Below are 22373 nucleotides of genomic sequence, written 5' to 3' on the forward strand. Positions count from 1 at the left end.
TTCTCATTCAGCCTACCGGTTGAAGGAGTCGTCAAAAAGTGCTAATGATATCCATACTAAGTAATGGTCGGCTTTTTATAGTCTGTCGTTCTTCTGAATTCTATTGGAGCTTTCAAGATGATGTATGCTAGTCAGGAAATGCTGCTAAGTACACCGAAATCCATAACATTATCAAATTGTTCCTGAAAGGAAGCGCAGCGCATTTTAACCTACAATGGTTCTCTCCGGTAGGCTTCTACTGTCGATCAGCGATAAGAAGTTGACGCATGACCATCCCTGTCTAGGTTTTGTTGAGCGGGGTTGCAGGAATGCCATCGTCCTTTCATCAACCCGTCGCGATTGATCATTCGATCACCATCATAACCTCTCGTGTTTCCATCAATATCCCGCATTGTATAACGAATAGACCAGAAATACAGCGAGATGACCTCCCGTGTGGCGGGGGAACCTCCAGCCCTGAGCCAAACCGAACCAGACAGGGATGAATACGATCGCCTGTTTGCAGCGGAAGAGGACTCGACTGATGCCCCATCAACAACCCGGAGGGAACTATGGTCTTACTACCTTTACTACAATGGTATATCTGGACGAATCCTTATCTTATAGTACCGCAACTAATCCGGTCTCTTTCACAATAAGGTGACAACGGCGTAGGGCCTCTTTCATACACCCAGGCCCTGTAAGCACCATCCCATGTCTACCCTCTATACCCTGCCTAACAACCACAGCTTCCAATGGTCCCTCAACGGCGCCGGCTGGCAACCAGGCACGAGCCCCCGCCAACCCTGCACCGACTCATCCCCCTGCGTAGTCCCCTGGGCCGGCGGAACACGCAGCGTCTCCTCGGTCGTGCTAATCGCCAACGGTCTCAGTTTCACCTTCATGACAATCATCTTCGTCTGGTTAGGCAGTGCGGCAGACTACGGCTCTTTCGGGCGGTGGTTACTCCTCGGGCTGACGGTCGTCTGCTGGGCTCTGCAGTATGGGACGCTGAGTATCAGAGACCCGAGCCAGTGGCCTAGTGCTATGGGGCTGTATATCGTGACGTATGTTGCGTATGGCGCTACGCTGGTGTTCTATGCGGCCGTGTTCCCGAAACTCGCGAGATATATGCCGCATGTTCGGAAGGCGCGCGAGGAGGATTTGAGGGAGGGCAGAATTAATCAGAGGGGGTACGATGCAGTGGAGTCGTTGGAGAGGAACCATATCTCGTGAGTGGGCTCTCTCTTTTTCGCTACAGGGTTGCTCATGTGGTCGTGCAGGAATATCTCCACGGCACATAGTAACATCGGTTATCTGGCCGTGTTGCTTCTGAACCTCAGCGTGTTGCTGCCCATGCAGGGTAACAACTATGCGAATAACCTGGCTATCTGTCTGACGAACTCGTGTGCGTGACTCTTGGTAGTGGGTGCTGGCCAGCTGCTGATGTTGCTCAGATTGGGTCGTCTTAGGCGTGTGGTGGTTTATCTTTCAGCAGAAGCGGCCAGGACCTAAAGTCCCAGAGGGCTCGAACTATGCGACTATCGGATTCAAGCAGATATGGCTGGCAATGAGGAAGGTACGGTCTCTGCCGCAGACGTTTCTGTACTATATCGCCTACTTCCTTCTGGCTGATGGGTTGAATACGACAGGTACATGCCTCCTTTTGACACCTACACGCTTACAGGATTGCACTAAGAATTTGACAGGAACACTGGTATCCATCATTCAAAATGATTTCATCGATTTCTCCTTCCTACAACTAACGTGCCTGGGCATCTCGCAAGCCGTATGCTCCATCGCCTCAACCTTCGGCTTCTGGTATTTCCAGCAGCACTTCAAAGTACGAACGAAGCGGATGTTCCTCTTCACCAACTTCTTCACCGTGCTCATACCCTTCTGGGGCATGTTGGGACTGTGGACGCATCGCATTGGGTACCATAACCGGGTAAGCTGCTACCCATCGTGGAAGTGCTGATACAGTACTGACGCGCACAGTGGGAGTTTTACTTCTATAATATTATATTTGGGCTTTTTCAGGCTCCATACTATGCCGTAAGTTGAGCTTCTGCTTCTCTAGGGTTGGGCTTGGTACTAATGCCTTAACGCAGTACGCCCAAACGATGATTAGCGAGCTCATGCCGCCAGGATACGACAACATGTTCTTCGCGCTGTTTGGAATCACGAACCGTGCTGTTAGTGCCCTTGGACCACCTGTCCGCTTGGATTTCTACTGAATTGAAGCAGTCATCCATTATAGGTCCCAATGTCATCCAGGCGATCATCAACGACACCCAGAACAACTGGATGGGGTTCCCATTTCTGTTCGCTATATGCTTTGCTGCAATGATAGCTATCGCGTTTATTGACGTTGAAAAGGGCCGTGAGGATGGAAGGAAGTTTGTTGAGGCTCATAGACGCAAGACGACTGCTGTACGGGTCGCTCCTGATGCACCAGAATCTAGAACATCGACAAAGACTGCTTCGGTTCGGGCTGAGGGAGTGGAAGTGGTAGAGAGCACGAGTGGCCACTCTTCCGACGGTGCAGGAAGTAAGTGATACGGTGGGCTGCATGTCATTCTAGACGTATCCATTCCTTATGCTCAACAAGCTCGCCAAGGCATCAGATAAGATCGCAGTCCACAATTTCCTGTCCACAGCGATCTCGATGATCGTGTTAAGGTTAGAATAGTAGCAGAGTTTGTTGGCTGCTCAAGATTGATGGTGGAGATGTTCTTGCGCCAGGGTCTTGCGATGTGCATGGCAGTTCTTCCGTTTTCATCCTCACACTGCTCCCGGATATATTTCCACCACTCAGACACACCGAAGTAGATTTGGCGTTCGGACCAGCTGACTGTTCGCCACGACCCTGCCTGTCAGTATCGTCAGGCACGGCGTTTTAAGATAGCAATAACGGCCAAGATTGACACTTTTGGCGACAGGTGTTGAGCCAGCGTCGTCATAATTGGGCTGTGCAGCGCGAGCGAGGTGGGGAGGAGTGGAGGATGACGTCGAGATCGGAGCCTCTGACGACCCGGTTAGGACTCGCAAATTTCCCCAGAACACCTCCTCCCCTCCCTGGTTCCTTGCTCCATCTTTAATAAATCTGTTGTTGCGAGACCCTCTCGTCTCAATTCTTTAATTTATCCATCGTCTGCCTATTAGGCCTTCAATTTATTCTTCCTCTCGCCTCTCGGTGTCCGGCTATCAGCCCCTTTGCTGCCTGGTGACACACGAACTTAAACCTCAACGAGTACCTCATCATCAACCAACACATACCTACTACCTACCTAGCAACCATCGGACAATAAACCGTCAACATGTCTTCCAAGGACGCTGCCTCCAGCCTGCCGGCCCAAAACAAATCCACGTGGTCGAGTTTCCTCAAGGTACGCTGCCAACTTTACCCCCTCCATCCCTGCAAGCACAGGATCACAGCTGACTTCACCCCGCTTGGCACCAGTCAATCGCCTCGTTCAACGGCGACCTCTCCTCCCTGACCGCACCTCCCTTCATCCTCTCCGGCACCTCTCTCACCGAGTACTCTGCCTACTGGGCCGAGCACCCCGCCCTGTTCGTCGCCCCGGCCCAAGAATCCGACCCGGAGAAGCGAGCCCTCGCCGTCCTGAAGTGGTTCCTCAGCACCCTCCGCCAGCAGTACTGCAGCCGCAGCGAGAAACTCGGCAGCGAGAAGAAGCCCCTGAATCCGTTCCTCGGAGAACTGTTTCTTGGCAAGTGGAATAGCGATGCGAATGTGGGTGAGACTAGCTTGATTAGCGAGCAAGTTAGGTGGGTATGCCTGTCAAAGTGTGAGGAATACGTAACTGATTGAGCAGCCACCACCCCCCGGCGACCGCGTATGCGATCCGCAATGAGAAACATGGAGTTGAGGTTCGTCGTTTTGTCCACGTGTCCAACTTGCGATATTCAGGGGAAACTAATCTATTCGCAGCTGCAAGGATACAACGCCCAGAAAGCTTCGTTCTCCAGCACTATCTACGTCAAACAGATCGGTCATGCCCTGTACACCCTTACGCCCCCCGGCGCGGACAAGAACGACCCATCCCAGCAGGAGAAATATGTCATCACCCTCCCCGCCCTCCACGTCGAATCGCTGATCTACGGAAACCCCTTTATGGAACTAGAAAAGTCGACTTACATCGTCGGCAGCAATGGCTACGTTTCGAAGATCAGCTACTCTGGAAAGGGCTGGGTGAGCGGAAAGAAGAACACCTTCACAGCCAGTCTGTACAAGGAAAGCGAGGGCGAGAAGAAGCCCCTATACACAATCGACGGCCAGTGGTCCAAGGAATTCACCATCAAGGACGCCAGGGCCAAGAAGGACATTGAGACCGTGACGGTTACGAATCTGCAAACCACCCCTCTCACACTTGCGCCTATCGAGCAGCAAGACCTCTGGGAAAGTCGCCGCGCCTGGAGCGACGTCTCGGCAAACATCGAAACAGGCAACATGGACGCCGTCTCCACAGCCAAGGGCAAGATCGAGAATGCGCAGCGCGAGCTCCGCAAGATCGAAAAGGCCGAGGGCCGCGAATGGGAGCGCCGCTTCTTCAACCGCGTCGACGAGAACTCGGACCCGCAGTTTCTGGAGCTCGCGAGGAAGGCTGGTCTGACTACTCTGGAGAGCGACAAGACCGGCGGTGTGTGGCGATTCAGCCCGGAGAAGGCTGCTGGTGCGAAGCCCCCGTATCACAAGACGGGTGGCGAGGGTTTGGGAGTGTCAAACTAAATGTGCTCGGTTATATACGGTTGTTTATATTCGGTTCTGTGTCCCGTTACGACGGCAAGATTGGGGATAGGCAAAGTTTAATAGATTCACTTGGTTATGTTCTGGCTACGGATGTTTCCTTCCTGTACATAGTGCAAAAGATAATGCTTTATTGGTCCTGCAGGTTCGTAGTGATGATTCCCGAAACAGCTAACAGAAGAGACCCGTGCATCTTGGTCCCATCATCAATGGCATAGTGGGGATCCCGAGTCAAAATACGAAGTAGACCATGGTTCAACCTATGAATGTAGACTACCTATATGAATCCAGTATAACTGGGCCCGGCGCCGCTGTCAGTGAGCTGAAAGCTTCACTAGCCCACGATCTACAACGGCTGACACCCCGCACTAAGTAAGCCCAGCGGCCAGCCGAATCCTCCGCAGTATAGATACGCCGTGCCAACCCCTCCCCTCTACCTTACCCCATACCTATACCCAACAGACCATACACCCCTCACCATCATCGATCACAATGTCCATAAACCCCATCCCAAAACAGATACCCTACCCCTTCAACCTCGGCCCCTTCAACCGCCCCATCACAACCACATCCCCCGAAACCCAAACGTGGTTCAACCGCGGCCTAACATGGGTCTACACCTTCAACCACAAGGAAGCAGCGACATGCTTCGAGCAGGCCATTATTCACGACGAGAAATGTGCAATCGCGCACTGGGGACTCGCGTACGCGCTGGGGCCGAATTATAACTACACGTGGGAATTCTTCGGCGAGAATCTGGGGGAGATTGTTAGACGCACTTATCGCGCTTCTCAGAGGGCGGGGGAGCTTGCGGATGAGGATCCGGGGTCTGCGACGGATGTTGAGAAGGCGCTTATTAAAGCCCTCCAGGCAAGGTTTACGAGTGATAAGCCGGCGGAGGATTTTGGAGAGTATGCGAGGCAGAACCGCGCGTATGCTGACGCCATGGAGAAGGTGTATGGCGCCTTTGGAGACGATCTTGATGTTGCGGCGCTGTACGCGGATTCGCTGATGAGCCTGACGCCGTGGAAGCTGTGGGATTTGAAGAGTGGGAAACCGAATCCGGGGACTAGGACGCTCGATGCGAAGAATGTGCTTGAGAAGGCGTTGCGGGGTGGGAATTCGTCGAAGCATCCTGGTCTTCTGCATTTTTATATCCATTTGATTGAGATGTCGCCGACGCCGGAGCTGGGGCTTGTGCCTGCGGACCATTTACGGGAACTTGTGCCTGATTCAGGGCATGCGAATCATATGCCTTCGCATTTGGATGTGCTGGTTGGAGATTATCGGGCTGCGATACGGGCGAACCAGCGTGCTACTATTGCGGACGAGAAGTACCTTGCTCATGAGGGTGCTATGAATTTCTACTCTAACTACCGCATGCATAATTATCATACTCTCATCTATGCGGCTATGTTTGCGGGCCAGAAGGCTGTTGCGCTGGATGCTGTTGATCGCATGGAGAAGACGCTGCCGATAGAGCTCCTGACTAGTCTGGCTGACTTTGTTGAGGTGTACATGTCTGTTCGTCCGCATGTTATGGTCCGCTTTGGGCTGTGGGATGAGATTATCAATGACCTGCCTGTTCCGACGGATAAAGAGTTGTACTGTGTTACGACAGCAATGACATACTACGCCAAGGGTGTCGCGCACGCAGCAACAGGGAATGTTACTGAAGCGAAGAAGTTCCGAAGCCTCTATGCTGCCGCCGCAGCATCCGTTCCAGAGACACGCCTCGATTTCCCAAACAAATGTACCGACATTCTAGCCATCGCTTCCGCAATGTTAGATGGAGAAATTGAGTACCGGCTGGCCAACTATGACACCGCATTCGAGCATCTGGCTCATGCCGTCGAGCTCGACGACGGCTTAGGTTATAGCGAGCCCTGGTCCTGGATGCAACCTGCTCGTCATGCGTATGCCGCTTTATTACTAGAGCAAGGCCATGTCGAGAAAGCGCTGGCCGTGTACAAGACTGACCTAGGCCTCGATAACTCCGCAATCCGGGCGAGACGACATGCCAACAACGTTTGGGCGCTGAGAGGGTACTATGAGTGTCTTCTGCGACTGGGGAAAGAGGACGAGGCTCGTGTGATTGAGCCGCAGTTGACGCTTGCTGTCGCGGTTGCCGATGTCAGCGTCGAAAAGAGTTGTTTTTGCGCAAGGGAAAGAGGCAAGGAGACAGGAGTGCTTGGGCCTAGCTTTGAGGAAAAGGAGGAAGATGGGGCTTGTTGTCGGTGATAAAATCGATCGAGCAGCCCTTGATCTCGCGCTTAGATGATTGTAGATATCAAGACTGGATGCCAACTACTAGCCACCGGGCCAAGCATAATCTGATCGGCGTCGGAGACGTGATCTTGAGCAAGCACCAACCACCATGCGTAAATAGGTGCAAAGAATCTTCCAAATGGCTCAACGTGAATACAGTCCCTTAAGTAGCAAGTTGGCCCACGTACCACCATATCCATTAATTAGACGAAAGACGCCAAATCAACAGACAATGGGGCATGACCTCAGGCCGCCCAGACCTTATTGGATCCGCGGGTCTTAGGGTTGGAGATCTTTGACGGGCGGCCCAGTCAGGAATGGGAATGCGCCGGTGGGTTGACCGGCGTATACGTATTCCCCGCCATGCTTAGCGCCTGTGAGTGTCAAACTGGAGCTGGCTTCAGCTGGAGTTGCCGTCGCTGACAATATACCCGCTCTGCAATTAATCAGAATCGGCGAGAGCTGAATAATTGAGGATTGCCGCTACTATTATAAAGCCTGCATTGCCGCTGAGACCTTGAAGCCGTAGTCACTTACCTATCCATCGAACGAGTCTTATCTGCTACTTCCGACGTACCGACGTACCGACGTACCGACGTACCAGCTGGATCAACATGGCGGGAGAAACCTGGCAAGAAATTGTAGCCGAGCGGCGAAAAGAGTTGGATGCTCTGATTCCGTCAGAATGGAGACTGAGCGAGGAATTCATGGCTTCGCTTCCGGCGAACGGCCGTCTGTTGCAGGCGGACCCTGTGCGGAAGAGTGGACTTCTCTCTGAAACCGAGCTGGACATCACGGAGAACTATACGGCAGGACAGCTTCTTCAGCGGCTGGCCTGGGGAGACGTGAGCTCTTTGGCTGTTACAACAGCATTTTGCAAGAGAGCGGCAATTGCGCAGCAGTTGGTGGGTTGTCACGACCCAGGTGTTGTCCTAATTACTTCTGATACATTATAGACGTCGTGCTTGACCGAGCATTTCTTCGCCCAAGCCCTCGAGCGAGCACGGTTCCTTGATGAGTACCTTCAGCGTGAAGGGAAAGTCGTTGGCCCCCTGCACGGCCTGCCGATCAGTATCAAAGATAGCTTTCAAGTCAAAGGTGCGCATACAACCGTGGGGTATGTCTCCTTCCTGAAGAATGGAGTGGCAACGGAGAACTCGGCGCTGGTGAACCTGTTGCTTGATCTTGGAGCGGTTCTCTATGTCAAGACGAATATTCCGCAGACAATGATGGTTGGTATTCTCACTTGATGTCCGTTAGATATGCTAATGTAGACAGACCGGCGATTCAGAGAACAACATCTACGGCCGCACGCTAAACCCTCACAACACCAACCTCACTGCGGGAGGATCAAGTGGCGGGGAAGGCGCTCTCATCGCCCTTCGAGGCTCTATCCTCGGCGTCGGAACTGATGTCGCCGGATCGATCCGAATCCCCTCGCTTTGCTGTGGCACGTACGGCTTCAAGCCGACAACGGACCGAGTGCCTTTTGGCGGACAGGTCTCCGGTGTGGCAGAAGAGACACCGATGATCTCGCCATCGGCGGGCCCGCTAGCCCAGTCTTTCGATGATCTTGAGCTCTTCATGTCCCGAATCCTAGGCGCAGAACCCTGGAGATATGACGCCAAAGCTGCCGCAGTGCCATGGAACAAATGTGTTGAGTCTAAACCTCTCCTCACAATTGGGGTCCCGCCAGAGGATACACACTTCCCTCTTCACCCACCTGTCAAGCGGGCACTCGAATCTGCCATTGAAGCCCTCAAGAGAAAGGGCCATCGCATCATTCGACTACCGATTGATCCATCTCGAGACGTTGCGGACGCCAATCGGTTGGCATTCGAGTACTTTACCTACGGACCACGTCTCGACCATATCACTCCGAGCGGAGAACCAGTCATAAAGTCCGTGGCTGGGCTTGCCTCACCAATGTTCTCAGGGCCACCCTATCTCACCGAAGACCTGGGAGTGTTCGAGAAAATCAAAACCCTACAGGTCGCACGGAGGAAGAACAGCGATGCCTGGCGCAAGGCAATCGTAGAGAATGGCCTCGATGTCATTCTCGCCCCAGGTGCGCAAAATACAGCCGTGCCGCACGATACATATGGGTGGCCGCCATATACGGCTATATGGAACTTGCTCGACGTAAAATCACCCCATCGAAGTCCGCTCGATAATTACTGACCTTCAAAAGTACCCGGCATGTATCATTCCGTATGGGAAAGCGAGTAAAGAACTGGATCCAGAGCCAATGCAAGTGGGCGGCGGCCAGCCAAGTTGTGCGTGAACCTGAGCCCTATGCTAGGGGTAGTAAGGAAGCTGACAGTAGCAGACGATCCCGCAGCCGTTGATGGAGCCCCTTGTGCTCTTCAGATCATAACGCCGCGATTTCAGGACGAGAAGTGTCTTACTGCGGCGAGGATTATTGATCGTGACATTCGCGCCTGACAAAAGTCGATCCGTTATCTGAAGGTAGGGATCATTGATCCACCCGATCTGCAGACTGCAAGGGCGTATTGAATTTTGAACGCATACTTAGCGCAGCCACTCCACTCATATGTACAAAATTTTCAGTTGGTGTACATAACAACTGGATAGATCGCTTTTTGGACTATTGTAAGCATACCTAACAGGAATCAGTTACCGACGAACAGTTTATGATCGCAGGATATATTGTACGTACTAGCTTAGGGCCCCGCAGTATAGTGACTTGCTCCGTAGGTTCCTGAATCATGCTGGCCTGGACCCTGGTGTCGTGTGACGTCGTCACTGACGACGACTGACAATGTAATCCTGAGGCATCATTGAGACCGAGGCATCAAAGCGGAAAAACGTTTCAGTGATGTTGTATTCTCAACTTGCCAACCACGTCAGTGCTGGATGGTTATTAACAATTTGCCACGCTGGGAGACGCTGGTCCGTGGTTCGCAGGCTGCCTCGTGGATTCTGCACGTAGGTGAGGCGCTCAAGGCCGCCGGTTTTCCGGGCAGGTGAGACAGCAGGCGGCAGAATGGCCCAATCAGGTAGGCGGCGGATGGCAAAAGTAAGACATCTCGCCGGTCCCTCCAGGATCTTTACCCAGAGAAGATTAGCGGGCCAAAAATAGCATCTCCACACTGTTGATTCTTTTTCTGCTGCGACTATGACTTGCTATTTATCTTCATCTCCGGCAAAGGGTCCAGGGCCGAACACTACCGTCTCTTTCTCCAGCTTTTTCGCAGTCATCTATTTGACCCCATCTGGGCACTCTGGGCAGGCTATATTAGCAGGCAGACCCGTAATCTGGGCTGAGAGGTTCTAGAACGCCTCCGTTGGAGATCTGCTTTCCTGCTGTGACGACGCCCGCGATCCAGTCCGTCCCATTGCCATCGATCGTCCTTGGCCATCTCTCGTTCTTTGATTCTAGGCTCCTTTATTCGCTTGTCGCTCGCTTGTCTTTCGCTTGCTATTGCAGGCCTCTCTTTGCCATTCCTCTTCCTGGCTGTTCACCCATGCTGTCTTTTCTTTCGCTATACCATGGACTCTAGAGCTCTTTGGCGGCGTGACAGCGCCGAGGAGTTCCTCCAGCTTATCCAAGACCCATTTAAATCGGCAGTATGTCCCCTAGTATTATATCTTAACTTCTCCAAGACAGATCACTGACTCCTCAGTTCCAAACCAACGCCGTCTGGTCTGCGTTAGCTACCTCCGCTTCTGTTGCCATCCTCCTCGCCCTTGTCTTCTCTCTCTTTCGGCCTCGCCATACACTTGTCTATGCCCCCAAAGTCAAACATGCCGACCGCAAGCACACTCCGCCGCCGGTTGGGAAAGGCTTCTTTGCCTGGATCAAGCCTGTCATTCGTACAAAAGAGGCCCAGCTGGTGGATTGTGTCGGTCTCGATGCGACGATCTTCATCCGCTTCACCAAAATGTGCCGCAACATTTTCATCCTACTCAGCATCATTGGGTGTGGTGTCATGATTCCGGTCAACCTTACCCAAAGTACAAATACCGACGGAGCTACCGCGTTTGCGATCATGACCCCGCTCTATGTCAATGTGAATGCGATTTGGAGTCAAGTTGTCTGTGCTTGGGCTTTTGACATCATTATTGCTTATTTTTTGTGGAGGAACTACAAAGCGGTTCTGGCATTGCGCAGACGGTACTTTGAGAGCTCCGACTACCAGCGAAGTCTTCATGCGCGGACTTTAATGGTGCGTTACTTTTTTGCAGTCATCACTTCGAAATACCTAACCAGATCATAAGATCACCGATATTCCCCCAGATGTACGCACCGATGAAGGATTTCTCCGCTTAACAGACGAATTGAACCCCACCGCCGCGATCCCCCGGTCATCTGTCGGACGTAACGTGAAAGGACTCCCGAAATTGATCAAAGAACACGAGGAATTCGTGCGAAAACTCGAATCCGTCTTAGCCAAGTATCTCAAGAACCCCGATCGACTACCGCCATGCCGCCCAACTATGCGCCCGCCCCGTCAATATAGGGCCGAGAGTGGAAGTGGCAAGGTTGATGCTATTGACTTTCTCACTGACCGCATTTCGAGGCTCGAGGAGGAGATCCGTCATGTTCGGGCCTCTATCGATAAACGAAATGCGATGCCGTACGGGTTCGTCAGCTGGGACAAGATTGAACACGCCCATGCGGTAGCATACGTTGCTCGCAACAAGCACCCTCGCGGTACAACTATCCGCCTCGCGACACGACCGCACGATCTTATCTGGGAGAACCTGACGCTGTCAAAATCGGCTCGGAAATGGAAGGCTTTCGTCATGTTTCTGTGGGTAAGCGCTTTGACGATTGTCTGGATTGCGCCGAACGCATTGATTGCCGTTTTCCTTTCCAACTTGTCAAACCTGGGTTCTGTTTGGCCAGCTTTTCAAACAGAACTTGACAGCAATCGCAAAGTCTGGGCTGCTGTTCAAGGTATCCTGTCGCCTGCTGTGACGTCTTTGTTCTATCTGATCCTGCCCATCATCTTCCGTCGCTTGTCAACTCGAACCGGTGACGTGACCAAGACTCTTAGAGAGCAGCACGTCCTGAGGCATCTCTACTCTTTCTTCGTCTTCAACAACCTAATCGTGTTCTCTCTCTTTTCTGCGGTATGGACATTCATTGCGGCAGTCATCGACTTGAAGAACAAAAATGAGGATCCCTGGCAAGCTGTTCAGGATGGAGCATTCTACACCAAAGCTGTCAGTGCCTTGTGCGGCGTCTCTCCCTTCTGGGTGACTTATCTGTTGCAGCGGAGCATGGGTGCTGCTATTGATCTGGTACAGTTTGTTCATCTCATTTGGGTTTGGTTTGCCAAAACCTTCCTCGCACCGACGCCCCGACAGACAATCGAATGGACAGCGCCGCCAGCGTTCGACTATGCTAGCTATTACAACTACTTCCTCTACTACTCAACGATTGCCATCTGTTTCGCGACCCTGCAGCCCATTGTCCTGCCGGTTACTGCTCTGTATTTCGGCGTGGATGCGATGATGAAGAAGTACATGCTGATGTACATCTTCATCACCAAGAACGAATCCGGTGGTCAATTTTGGCGCGTGCTTTTCAACCGGTTGGTATTTGCCGCTATCTTGTCCAACGTGATTATTGGTCTTGTGGCAAAGGCGCGAGGAACGTGGAACATGGTGTATAGTGTCGTACCGCTTCCATTCCTGATGCTACTATTCAAGTGGTACTGCGTGAGGACTTTCGATGACGGCATCACTTATTACAACAAGGCTAATCTCAACGATGCCGAGGCGCTCGCTGTCGGCAAGTCTAGCAAGTCCGCTGGAGACCGACTCAGTTCCAGATTCGGCCATCCAGCTCTGTTCAAGCCGTTGATCACGCCTATGGTGCACGCTAAGGCAGCAGACGCGCTCAAGCAGATCTACCACGGACGATTGGGAGGCAACGAAGGAGAGGGAGAGTACTCAGACATCGTGATGGACCCGATGATGAAATCTCAGCCTGGCAAGACCATGCCGGACTCGTCGGCTCCATTCGAGGTTGTCCCAGAAAACCACCTCGATTTCTCATACTACAAGGACCGTGCGGACTTCCAGGAGGAGTTTGGCGGAGGTATCTACGGCCGACCAGAGGATCTCATGACCGAGCGCTCGCATACACCACGAAGTGGGTTAGGCGAGTGGTCCCCTACCTCTTCTCGGGCGTCTTCTCCCGCACCCTCTGTCCCAAGCTTGCCTATACTACAACCCGAAGCACACGATCCGCGGTTGAATCAGGGAATGCACCCAGCGTTCCGCCCTCCACCATTCAGAACGGAGAGCGGGATGAGTAGGGGGCTTTACCAGCATCAGAACGAGAGTGAATCAGAGCTCCTGGGGCAGCCGCAGCAGCCAGCGTCACCCCTGCAGTCGTGGCGGCCAGGAGGGGGTTACGGCCCTGTTGACCAGGACGACCCTGCCTTTACCTCGTATGAACATTACCGAACGGCGAGGTGATTTTTGCTTTTAGCGTGATAGATTATTTCATTTTGCATTTGCATATACCCTCAGCCGTGTATAGCGGAGAGGCTTGGATATGGGTGGTTTTTATGATTGGACATACTGGGATACCCCTGTATATGAATATCAATTAATAGACATGGTGTTTAACTTTCTCTAAGCAATTATACCCCGTACTCCGTGAAATGTACCTCGATAATACTCCGTAGGCTGTGCGACCTGATCTCAGCCTCAGGCACCAGGCGTGCTTACCAAAAAGGTATTAAACGGGGCCGATCGCTCCTTCCCGGCCAAGTCGGTGCCACGGATAGTCTGGAGTCTCACAGTTGCTGGCAGCCCTGGCTTCCACGTTGCACGCCCTGAGCCGAGTACGATGCGGCTGCTAGTTCGAACCGCACCGACAGCTTATGAAAGCCACCCCCCTGCAAGCTGAATCCCCGCCCTATTCGTCGCTGCCTGGCGCGACACCTCAACCGATTGAGCCACTCACTTCTAGTCTCCGACATATCCGGATTCTGCGTTGTCGACGGATGGTTCCTGATCCCACACATACCGGTTTCCTGAAGTGACCTTCTTACCGCGCTCGCTATAAACGGCTCGAGAGAGAGCACACTGGCCCCTTACCTATACCCTCGAAACCGTAAAGTTCGGCGACATTGGTGCGGATATACTTGGACCCAATGGCTTGGTACTCCATCCTCCCCGCGGAGCTCATATACTTTGAGAGCTGGGTGGTTCGGTGCTTTGTATGTAGCCTACTACCTACCTACCTGACTCAACATGTCGCTGTTGACCTACGCTAACGAGTTTATGACTAGTTATTCCTCGGCATCATGACGGTCCTCCCGTGGGTGACCCTCCTCATCCTGGATATGGCGCTATACGCCTGGCGCCTAGTGACGTATTATACCCCGGGAATCGGTGGCCGGGCGAGGGGGATGCAGCGACCAAGAGCGCCGAGCTTGAATGAGCTTCCGGATCGATTTGGCCTGAGTGCCACGGCAGAGACGGATGAGAAGGAGAATGTATCGACGAGATCGGATCCGGATGCAGGGGGAGGGTTGAAGAGGAGAGGCGGGCAGTCTGGGATATACTGAGCCGTGACTCACGAAAGCATCAATTACATTTCTCAACCTCCTGGCGAGGTGGCGATAGCCGAGGTGGGTTGTTCTATGACATGGTATGAATGTCCTCTTGCGGGGCTGTTCGGCGCTCGCTGTCGTTTCTATTCCTCATTGATACCCTGTGTACATTATACTACTGCCCATATCAATACTAATATGTGTTTTGCCGTTCAACCTGTCGGTGCTTGGATCAATCGGCGTTGAGACGGTGGTGTCGGCCAATCGGAGGCCTCGCGATATCGAAGTCACCTGCGGTATACCAGCTCTAACTTCTCCAACTGATAAGCTATATATCTAGACTGCTCTGGGTATCTTTGGACCCTTACAAGACATTAGAAAGCATCGACATTTCAATAGAAGTTGTGCACAATGCCGACCATGGATACCATCCTCGCGAGAACCCCGCTTGCCCTCTTGCTCTCCGTTTTCATCTGTTTCTTTGTGATCTACATCCGAGTACGAGCATCCCCTCCTCATATTATTGTCATTTAACTAACCGCCCATGTATAGTCCAAGCCAAGTACTGGCCGTAAACCTGGCGTCGAATCTCCAAGTCCACCACCAGAAAAGAATGCAGAGCAAACACCTTCTGGCTATCCCCCAGTCGCCGCCCTGCCCAGCTTCAATTGGGAAATAACTGAACCGCTCGTCTTCAGACCATTCAAGCCCAAGTTTCATATGACGATGGGTGAGCTCCCTCCCTTACATCTCATGAATATTCCGGTGAAAATATAGTGGCTAACCAGACCGCAGCAATAACAAACCTCAGCCTCTCAGACCTAATTCCCATGGACAAGACATACCTCTCCCGCCTGTCTCTGCGCAAAGGCCTTCTAGCCGAGCACGCAGACGTCGTGCGTGGCGTGAACATCCAAGCGCATAACTCAGTAAAGAACGCAGAGATCCGCGAAGCCCTCTGCGAGTGGTACGAGTACGCCATGGGTACATACCTACCAGAGCGATACCCCAGCATGTTCCGCCTTATCCCCAGCGACAACGAAAAGCAAGGCACACAGCTCGAATCCCTCGTCACCGGCCTAAAAGCCCCCATTGACGCCGAGGAACAGATGCGTTCCTACCTCCGCACCTCAACAAACAGCCCAGACCCAGTCGCGCATGAAAAAGCCCAACTCCTCCACCTCCTCGATACCCTCGGCACCTGGGTCGACGAGGACTTCCTGATCCTGCTCCCCTCGCGCATCCCTTCCACACCCGAAGATCCCACCCCGGACCCAAGCACGCAGTACATCCTGGAAGCGTACACAACCTACTACCCAGCGGGCTTCGATACACGCAAGAAGCTCGGAAAGACACTGCAGCAGATCCACGTCCCGCTGCCGCGGTACAAGCAGAAGCTGTCGATGAGCATGGACCGGTTCTTTGAGCGGCTCGAGGTCGGCAAGGCCGTTATGCGTGTGAACTGGAGCATTATGCCGAAGGGAACGGGGCTTTTCGCGGCGTTTGGAGGGTTGCATGATCATTCGCCGAATAGTGCGCCGAGGGAGGAGAAGATTGAGCCCGTGGGATTTGATGGGACTGAGACGTTTTTGCGGTGTGAGAGGCAGACGTTGCATAGGTTGCCGAGAAGTAAGGCGGTGTTGTTTGCATTTCATACGTATACGTACCCTATCAAAGATATTAGGGAGGAGGGGCTTGGGGAGGAGTTGGCTACGGCGATTGAGGGGTTGGAGGGGGGAAGTGTGCCCGAGATTTACCCGTATAAGAATGGGCCGTATTGGGGGGAGGCTGTGAAGGCGTTTTTGAGGTCATGAGTTGGATTTGTGTGATGTGGTTGCTATTTGCCTTTGGATCTATTTCTTGTCATATATTATGCTAGAGGTTGTTGGCGGTTGGTATTTATAGACGCTCAATAACCTTCAGTAGATCGGCTGTGACGCCCATAGCAGTGACATCGCCTCCGGCGCCAGCACCTTGGACAATAAGCGGATTGTTGCCGTATCGGCGGGTGTAGAAGGAGATGATGTTGTCGCTGCCCTTGAGTCCCGCAATGGCACTGTCCTTGTCGAACTGCTGGAGTCCAACGCGGACCTCCTTCTTAGCGACGTCGATGCTACCAACATACCGGACGACCTTGCCGGCCTTCTCAGCACCCTCCTTGATAGAAGCCATCTGGCCATCGAACTCGGGGAGACGGGTCATGAACTGCGTGATTCCGTCCGCGGAAGAAGGCAGACTCGCCAGCTCGGCGGGGATCAGGCTCTCAATGGGGAATGAGTCGGGGGACTGCACATCCAGCCCGGCAATGCGCGCAAGGATGGTCAGCTTGCGGGCGACATCCATGCCGTTCAGGTCATCGCGGGGATCGGGCTCGGTGTAACCCAGCTCCTTGGCCTGGCTGACGACCTCGCTCCACTTTGCACTCGAGGACCCAGAAGCCGGCGCAAAGGTGTTGAACAGGAATGAGAGGGTACCGGAGAAAACACCCTCGATGCGGGTAACCTCGTCGCCGGTCTTGACGAGATCCTTCAGCGTCGAGATAACGGGCAGGCCGGCACCAACTGTGCTCTCGTGGTAGACAAGGGCCTTGCCTTCGGCAGCGGAAGCGAAAATCTCCTTCCACAGGCTCAGGTCCGAGGAGAAACCCTTCTTGTTCGGTGTGACGACGCTGATGCCCTTGCGCAGGAAGACGGGGTAGTTGGAGGCCAGGGCGGGGTCGCTGGTGTTGTCGACGAGAATAGAGCGGCCAGGGGCGGAGGCAAGGTATGCAGCGATCTCATCGGGGGTTAGGGCACCGGACTTGGTGAGCGAGGGAGTCTCAACGGCGGTCTTCCATTCCGCGGCGGGGATGGCGGGGGAGTAGGAGGGGGTGGGCGAGAGGAGAGTCTGGCTGGAGCGGGCGAGGAGAACGAGCTGAGGGGCGTTGGGAAGACGGGCGAGTTGGTTCAGGAAAGCGGTTCCAACGCCGCCGACACCTGCAGACTGTTAGTTGTAGGTTCAATATCACCGAGTTCAATTTGCTTGTGCTATGGCGAGGTAGGTTAGAGGCAGGATATATAGCAGCTTACCAATGACACCGAGGTATATAGGAGCAGACATGCCGTACGTGTTCAATTGGACTTTGTCAGTTGATAAATCAAGAGGGATACTAAACGAGAACAAAATGAAACCTTGAGAGGGGAATCTTGAGGACTGTACAAATTCATGACTCCGACCATCGGACCCGCTCGATCGTGGGGTAGCCGCTTAGTCATCTCTCGGAGACAGCCTCCAAGTCCGCAGGTCTGATGCTCCAGGAACTTCAATAATTGATAACCCTACAATCAGCGCCGTCATTCGGACAAGTTCAAGTCATCATGTCGAATCCCTCATTATACGGCCAAAAATCCTCGAAACAGCAATCCAAATCAACCCCGTCCTCATCGACCCTCGCCTTCACTACAACGCTCTCTTCGCTAATCGCCTCGGGCACCTCCAACGACCGCAGCCAGGGCCGCCCGCGCCCCTCCAAAGCCCCGAAATCCGACCTCTTCTCTCGGCCAAATAAAGGCGCCCAGAAGCGTGCGGCCGCCGACCTCCGTGATGACGATACAACCGTCCGACAGGTCCACCAGTCCTCAAAGGACATCGGATCTGTAGATGAAGCAACGCTACACCGCTCAAAAAGGCGCATGGAAGAGAAGGCAAAGCAATATGAGGACTTGAAGAAGGGACTGTATCTCGCTGGAGGAAGCGATAGCGAAGACGAAGGTCAACAAGGCGGAGATGCGTATCTCTCACGACTACGGAGGAAGGAGAAAGAGGGACTAGTCGATTTTGATAAGAAGTGGGCTGACGAGCGGGAGAAGCACTCCGGGTCAGATTTAGATTCTGAGGAGGAAGAAAACGACAACGCCTCGATGATCTCCTACGAAGACGAATTGGGCCGCACGCGTCGCGGAACAAGGAAGGAGGCTGCGCACGCGGCGAAAGAGAAAGCTGCGGCCGAGGGAGATACGCAGGATGCCGAGCGCTGGCGGCCCTCTCGACCGGAGAACCTTATTTACGGCGCGACGGTGCAGAGCGAGGCATTCCAGCCGACGGATATAGCTGCCGAGCAGATGGCGTACCTTGCGAAACGGCGTGATCGCTCGCCAACGCCGGATGAAGTGCACTACGATGCTGATGCGGAGGTTCGGAATCGGGGTACGGGGTTCTATGCGTTTTCGAAGGACGAAGAGGTGCGCAAGAAACAGATGGAGGAGTTGTTGAATGCGCGGGTTGAGACGGAGAAAGAGAGGGATGCCAGGAGGGAAAGGCGTGTTGAGAGGGAGAGGGTCAAGGACGAGAGGCGTGCAGAGATTGAGAAGCTGAGGGCGAAGAGGCGTGCAGAGATGTTCTTGGCTGGGTTGGGGGATGTCGATATTGGGGTTTCGGGATAGCTTTGTCTATCTCGCTAAGTTATTGGAGTTTGGGATTGACTGATATTGCTTTAAGATACCCATTTAGTTCTGCTGACAAGTCACATTATTCTACTCTAATCGAATTACATAAGGTACTATCAAATATCAAACGGTAAGATTGAACAATCCAGCCGCTCACGCTCGGTGCTCAATGCGCCATGCTGCGGCCGCGGCCTATAATTCAGATTCAAGGGGAACTTGCGAGGGCTCGCTCAAGCTAAGTAGACCGTATCAGTCGTCACGCGTAAGTCATAAGTCATGTTCCTGCAGGACATATCCAGGCCCTGATTATAAGTCTTCTGTCGTTATGTAACCAAAATTGTCAAAGTGTTGAAACAATAAATCGCTGATATTATGAGAACCTTCCCAATAGGTAGTTTGTAAGAGGTAGATTATATTACCTAACTGGCGAGCTCCGCCATGACGTTTAAGAAGCCTTCAGCGTCTGTAACGTGTTAGTACAAACGGCAAAATTTGGGTGTGCTGCTGACCTTCACGATGCTGAAATTTCAGCATGTGCCCTCCCTTCTGTGTCCTGGGCGGGTTGTAATCCGAATCTGTAAAGATGTTTATGGGGAGCTCCCTGAGTACTATGAGCTTCGGCTCGCGATCGACTATGCGGAGCCACCGGGGTGTTCGGACAAGGTCTGTAATAAACGCTGTCCAGACAGGAGACCTGAAATAGATTAGGAATGGGATCCTGCAATCAGATTCCAAGTGCAAGCTCAGCGTACCTCTTCATCTCGCCTTTGTGGACTGAGGCTTGAAGCCTCACTGCGCCGGTCACTTTGTCCCGATACACGCGCAATGCGTGCTCGAAGCCATCGTCGAGAATTGGCCTGCCAGATTAGTATTAGAGTCCGAGAAAGATGCGGCTAGGCTTACGATGCAAATAGCTCCTCTTCTTGGATCAGCTCGTAGTCGCGGATCGATGACACAGGTCGACCGCCGTCTTGAGAGCGCAGCGCGAGGAATGTGCAAAAGAAAAGCACCATAACTGCACATGTCAGCAGCGGCATCAGGATCATGGTAACGTTGGCATACTTTCAATCGTGCTGAACTTGAGATTTGCCCAAACCACTAGCTCAGACCCGCCTTTACGGCGTCGACATAAGTTCAGGCACGATGTACCGTACCGGTTAATCTCCAGTAGGTTCAGAGGAAGGCAGTAATATTCCCCAGACGAACCGAGCACAATTCGAGCGCGGTGATCATCTTCTCGAACGAAGAAAAGCACGCGGAAGCTGCCGAAAGCCCTATATCAGTCAGCCAGACTGCTAGCACTAGGAACCAATCAAAACTCTCACAGTTCTAGAGTCTTCGCAAAACTCTCTGCTTCGAGCCAATCAAACAGGTCGGGCTGCGGGTTCCCGTAGCACTGGCATCTGTCAAACCCATCAGCATGGTCCCAGCGATAGGCTTCTGAAACCGCACCTATCACCCTTGCTCGGAAGCCGCGTGTCCGAACGGGGTTGAAAAAACACCTGCGACGCCCAGTGCTCGCTCATTACACCAGAGCCCAACGAATGGCTGGCCGCGGAGCTCGTCACAGGCGAGCCGGGGACGGCAGGAACTCGTGGAGGCCGTATATCGAAAGACCCAGACGAAGGGGAAGTAGGCATAGGCGTCGGAGACAGATGAGCTGGCCGAGCTCGCTCGTAGGACCTGCGAGTCCGAGGCTTGCGATCACCTATTGGACTGTTGGGTGCAGTGCTATTGCTACCCGAAGATGAAGAGCTCACGGACATTGCGCCTATGCGCCTCGCAAGGCGGCCATCCTGCTTTACTAATAATTCCTGGAACTCCTCGCGAAGCCGAGACATAAACAAGTAGTCAGGGCCAGCTCTACTCGAACACATCATTGGTTAGCACCAGAGCCAATTGAAGGCTATCACCACTTACTCCGAGATCAAGTCCTCCAATTCTTTCAAGAATGATTTGTAATTAGCCAACCGGCGAGATAAATTATAACCGGACTCTTCCTGGAAAAACCTGGACATGGAAACCCAAGTCCGCTTATATGCATTGCGATTGGTTGAGCCTCGTCGGCTGTCAATGTCGCCAAAGAAATCGACTATATCGTCCAAGGTATACTGCAAGCTTGCACTGACGAGGTCCACATCTGAACGTGCGACGTTGAAGATAGACCCGTAGTGGCGGTGTAGTGATAGGTCCTCTAATGTCTTGAGGGATGTACTGATCGTGAAGAGATCGGCAATCAGGCCAGTGATTTCGGTACTATGTTCTGGCAGCGGGTCGCGAAACCGACGGAGGCCAGCAGCGACTTCTTCTGCGACACCGGCAGGAACACTCAGCGCCATTGTGAGGTCACATATGACAGGCCATGCAAGGCCGGGGTGGTAGTCGGCGCGGTATATATAGAATTTGGCGGATATGCGGTATAGTCGACAACGGGAGAGTAAACAAAGTTACTGCAGGAAAATCAAGCAAACCGCCGCACAAGCACAAAGGCAAGGTGATTAACAAGTGCTATATCAGCCCAGCTGTTATATAAGACGAGAGGCGGAAGAGGATGGAAGCGAAGAAGAGTCACTGTACGATGAGGGGCACCCTGGAGACAACGCAGAAGCCCACCACAGCACAGTCGGAGAAGGAAGAGGACGCAGAATATTCTTGCAGGATTCAAAAAGTGCGGTGGTATCGGAATCGCCGCCCATCTGCATATTGAAACAATCGAGGATTCTCCGGGAAGAGGATCGCTCAGTGGATAACTGGCAAAAGGAGAGAACTCCACCAGCATCGGGTTTGAGATCAAAGAGACAAGGCCCGTTCAAGTCACCCGCCCCTCCGGTGCAGAACAAGAAGACCAGAACGCTCAGGTGGGGGGAGGACTGACAAGAACAGGCCCAGGGATGCGGCTCTCAAGACGAATTCAGGTTAACCAGGCCATGATGCAGAAGAACAAGAGTTGACGTGGTCGCGTCTAATTAGCCTCGGGCTCTCGAGGGTGCAACCCCGCTGCATGTATAGCGCGGCGCCAGCACCTGACACTGCGGTTAAAGCGAGTCTGACGCCGAAACATGAGTTCTACAGCCCTTAACCTTATCAATAATGCTTGACTCTGCCCAGCTGCTGAAAATATCAAGTCAGAACAGTGTTGCACGAATACGACCTGGCATCAGCCCGAAGCTAGCCAGCATAACAGCAATGTGTCGATTACGTGCCACTCGGCCTCTTGGTAATCCAATTTAGAGATTGATAATACATTCGAAGAACGGCCAGTATGGCACTTGAAACCTGACGAGGCGGCATTCAATTGTTCAAGTATCTCGTCGAGAATCTTGGTGTTACATCTTACTGAGACAAGTCCGAAGTAGAAGATGGAGATCAGCGTCGTGACCCTGAAATATGGTA

General features: G+C 53.0%; 10 protein-coding genes across 10 annotated transcripts; 8 read left to right on the forward strand and 2 right to left on the reverse strand.

The window, feature by feature from the left end:
• Positions 1–423: 423 nt before the first annotated feature.
• BDW74DRAFT_177290 (uncharacterized protein) lies at positions 424–2538 on the forward strand (the record flags this gene model as incomplete). The annotated part of the gene is made up of 9 exons (XM_073728844.1): positions 424–577; positions 640–679; positions 729–1211; positions 1263–1387; positions 1437–1631; positions 1689–1927; positions 1978–2034; positions 2091–2174; positions 2227–2538. The coding sequence occupies 9 exons, from the start codon at positions 424–426 to the stop codon at positions 2536–2538; spliced, it is 1689 nt and encodes a 562-aa protein (XP_073585000.1).
• A 435-nt stretch (positions 2539–2973) lies between these two features.
• Positions 2974–4886, forward strand: BDW74DRAFT_140405 (OSBP family protein). The gene is made up of 4 exons (XM_073722511.1): positions 2974–3368; positions 3443–3768; positions 3816–3870; positions 3932–4886. Exons 1-4 carry the CDS (start codon positions 3300–3302, stop codon positions 4727–4729), a joined length of 1248 nt encoding a protein of 415 aa, XP_073585001.1. The 5' UTR covers positions 2974–3299; the 3' UTR covers positions 4730–4886.
• A 384-nt stretch (positions 4887–5270) lies between these two features.
• On the forward strand, positions 5271–7547 carry BDW74DRAFT_151626 (uncharacterized protein). The gene has a single exon (XM_073724221.1). It carries the CDS (start codon positions 5693–5695, stop codon positions 6986–6988), a length of 1296 nt encoding a protein of 431 aa, XP_073585002.1. The 5' UTR covers positions 5271–5692; the 3' UTR covers positions 6989–7547.
• An 82-nt stretch (positions 7548–7629) lies between these two features.
• On the forward strand, positions 7630–9460 carry gmdB (general amidase GmdB; the record flags this gene model as incomplete). Its single annotated transcript, XM_073726688.1, has 5 exons — positions 7630–7920; positions 7972–8247; positions 8294–9157; positions 9207–9291; positions 9345–9460. The coding sequence occupies 5 exons, from the start codon at positions 7630–7632 to the stop codon at positions 9458–9460; spliced, it is 1632 nt and encodes a 543-aa protein (XP_073585003.1).
• Positions 9461–10170: 710 nt separating this feature from the next.
• Positions 10171–13634, forward strand: BDW74DRAFT_151630 (putative DUF221 domain protein). The gene is made up of 3 exons (XM_073724222.1): positions 10171–10606; positions 10663–11205; positions 11258–13634. The coding sequence occupies exons 1-3, from the start codon at positions 10529–10531 to the stop codon at positions 13469–13471; spliced, it is 2835 nt and encodes a 944-aa protein (XP_073585004.1). The 5' UTR covers positions 10171–10528; the 3' UTR covers positions 13472–13634.
• Positions 13635–14154: 520 nt separating this feature from the next.
• Positions 14155–14571, forward strand: BDW74DRAFT_177295 (uncharacterized protein; the record flags this gene model as incomplete). The annotated part of the gene is made up of 2 exons (XM_073728845.1): positions 14155–14220; positions 14293–14571. 2 exons carry the CDS (start codon positions 14155–14157, stop codon positions 14569–14571), a joined length of 345 nt encoding a protein of 114 aa, XP_073585005.1.
• A 198-nt stretch (positions 14572–14769) lies between these two features.
• BDW74DRAFT_140470 (heme-dependent oxidative N-demethylase family protein) lies at positions 14770–16413 on the forward strand. The gene is made up of 3 exons (XM_073722512.1): positions 14770–15054; positions 15109–15286; positions 15352–16413. The coding sequence occupies exons 1-3, from the start codon at positions 14968–14970 to the stop codon at positions 16368–16370; spliced, it is 1284 nt and encodes a 427-aa protein (XP_073585006.1). The 5' UTR covers positions 14770–14967; the 3' UTR covers positions 16371–16413.
• Positions 16414–16455: 42 nt separating this feature from the next.
• BDW74DRAFT_167397 (homoserine dehydrogenase) lies at positions 16456–17655 on the reverse strand (the record flags this gene model as incomplete). Its single annotated transcript, XM_073726689.1, has 2 exons — positions 16456–17531; positions 17625–17655. The coding sequence occupies 2 exons, from the start codon at positions 17653–17655 to the stop codon at positions 16456–16458; spliced, it is 1107 nt and encodes a 368-aa protein (XP_073585007.1).
• Positions 17656–17872: 217 nt separating this feature from the next.
• On the forward strand, positions 17873–19010 carry BDW74DRAFT_151633 (CCDC174 family protein). The gene has a single exon (XM_073724223.1). It carries the CDS (start codon positions 17913–17915, stop codon positions 18975–18977), a length of 1065 nt encoding a protein of 354 aa, XP_073585008.1. The 5' UTR covers positions 17873–17912; the 3' UTR covers positions 18978–19010.
• A 345-nt stretch (positions 19011–19355) lies between these two features.
• Positions 19356–21412, reverse strand: BDW74DRAFT_140489 (uncharacterized protein). Its single transcript, XM_073722513.1, has 8 exons — positions 20901–21412; positions 20433–20843; positions 20306–20383; positions 20043–20254; positions 19884–19995; positions 19733–19837; positions 19490–19674; positions 19356–19443 (listed from the first exon to the last, which is right to left on the reverse strand). The coding sequence occupies exons 1-8, from the start codon at positions 21317–21319 to the stop codon at positions 19400–19402; spliced, it is 1566 nt and encodes a 521-aa protein (XP_073585009.1). The 5' UTR covers positions 21320–21412; the 3' UTR covers positions 19356–19399.
• Positions 21413–22373: the final 961 nt, after the last annotated feature.

The sequence above is a fragment of the Aspergillus multicolor genome (genome assembly GCF_047715735.1).
Source record: "Aspergillus multicolor strain CBS 133.54 unplaced genomic scaffold BDW74scaffold_9, whole genome shotgun sequence".
Lineage (NCBI taxonomy): Eukaryota > Fungi > Ascomycota > Eurotiomycetes > Eurotiales > Aspergillaceae > Aspergillus > Aspergillus multicolor.

What these genes read in the sequence shown, in the direction of transcription:
- BDW74DRAFT_140405 (XM_073722511.1), top strand. Translation starts at nt 3,300, where the DNA reads ATGTCTTCCAAGGACGCTGCCTCCAGCCTGCCGGCCCAAAACAAATCC. An exon ending in CGTGGTCGAGTTTCCTCAAG is followed by an intron (nt 3,369 to 3,442) that starts GTACGCTGCCAA and finishes GCTTGGCACCAG; the next exon opens with TCAATCGCCTCGTTCAACGG. An exon ending in TTGATTAGCGAGCAAGTTAG is followed by an intron (nt 3,769 to 3,815) that starts GTGGGTATGCCT and finishes CTGATTGAGCAG; the next exon opens with CCACCACCCCCCGGCGACCG.
- BDW74DRAFT_151626 (XM_073724221.1), top strand. Translation starts at nt 5,693, where the DNA reads ATGGAGAAGGTGTATGGCGCCTTTGGAGACGATCTTGATGTTGCGGCG.
- BDW74DRAFT_151630 (XM_073724222.1), top strand. Translation starts at nt 10,529, where the DNA reads ATGGACTCTAGAGCTCTTTGGCGGCGTGACAGCGCCGAGGAGTTCCTC. An exon ending in AAGACCCATTTAAATCGGCA is followed by an intron (nt 10,607 to 10,662) that starts GTATGTCCCCTA and finishes CTGACTCCTCAG; the next exon opens with TTCCAAACCAACGCCGTCTG. An exon ending in TTCATGCGCGGACTTTAATG is followed by an intron (nt 11,206 to 11,257) that starts GTGCGTTACTTT and finishes CCAGATCATAAG; the next exon opens with ATCACCGATATTCCCCCAGA.
- BDW74DRAFT_140470 (XM_073722512.1), top strand. Translation starts at nt 14,968, where the DNA reads ATGCCGACCATGGATACCATCCTCGCGAGAACCCCGCTTGCCCTCTTG. An exon ending in TCTTTGTGATCTACATCCGA is followed by an intron (nt 15,055 to 15,108) that starts GTACGAGCATCC and finishes GCCCATGTATAG; the next exon opens with TCCAAGCCAAGTACTGGCCG. An exon ending in CAAGTTTCATATGACGATGG is followed by an intron (nt 15,287 to 15,351) that starts GTGAGCTCCCTC and finishes ACCAGACCGCAG; the next exon opens with CAATAACAAACCTCAGCCTC.
- BDW74DRAFT_151633 (XM_073724223.1), top strand. Translation starts at nt 17,913, where the DNA reads ATGTCGAATCCCTCATTATACGGCCAAAAATCCTCGAAACAGCAATCC.
- BDW74DRAFT_140489 (XM_073722513.1), bottom strand. Translation starts at nt 21,319, where the DNA reads ATGGCGCTGAGTGTTCCTGCCGGTGTCGCAGAAGAAGTCGCTGCTGGC. An exon ending in CTTCCGAGCAAGGGTGATAG is followed by an intron (nt 20,384 to 20,432) that starts GTGCGGTTTCAG and finishes TGGGTTTGACAG; the next exon opens with ATGCCAGTGCTACGGGAACC. An exon ending in GAAGAGGAGCTATTTGCATC is followed by an intron (nt 19,838 to 19,883) that starts GTAAGCCTAGCC and finishes CTAATCTGGCAG; the next exon opens with GCCAATTCTCGACGATGGCT.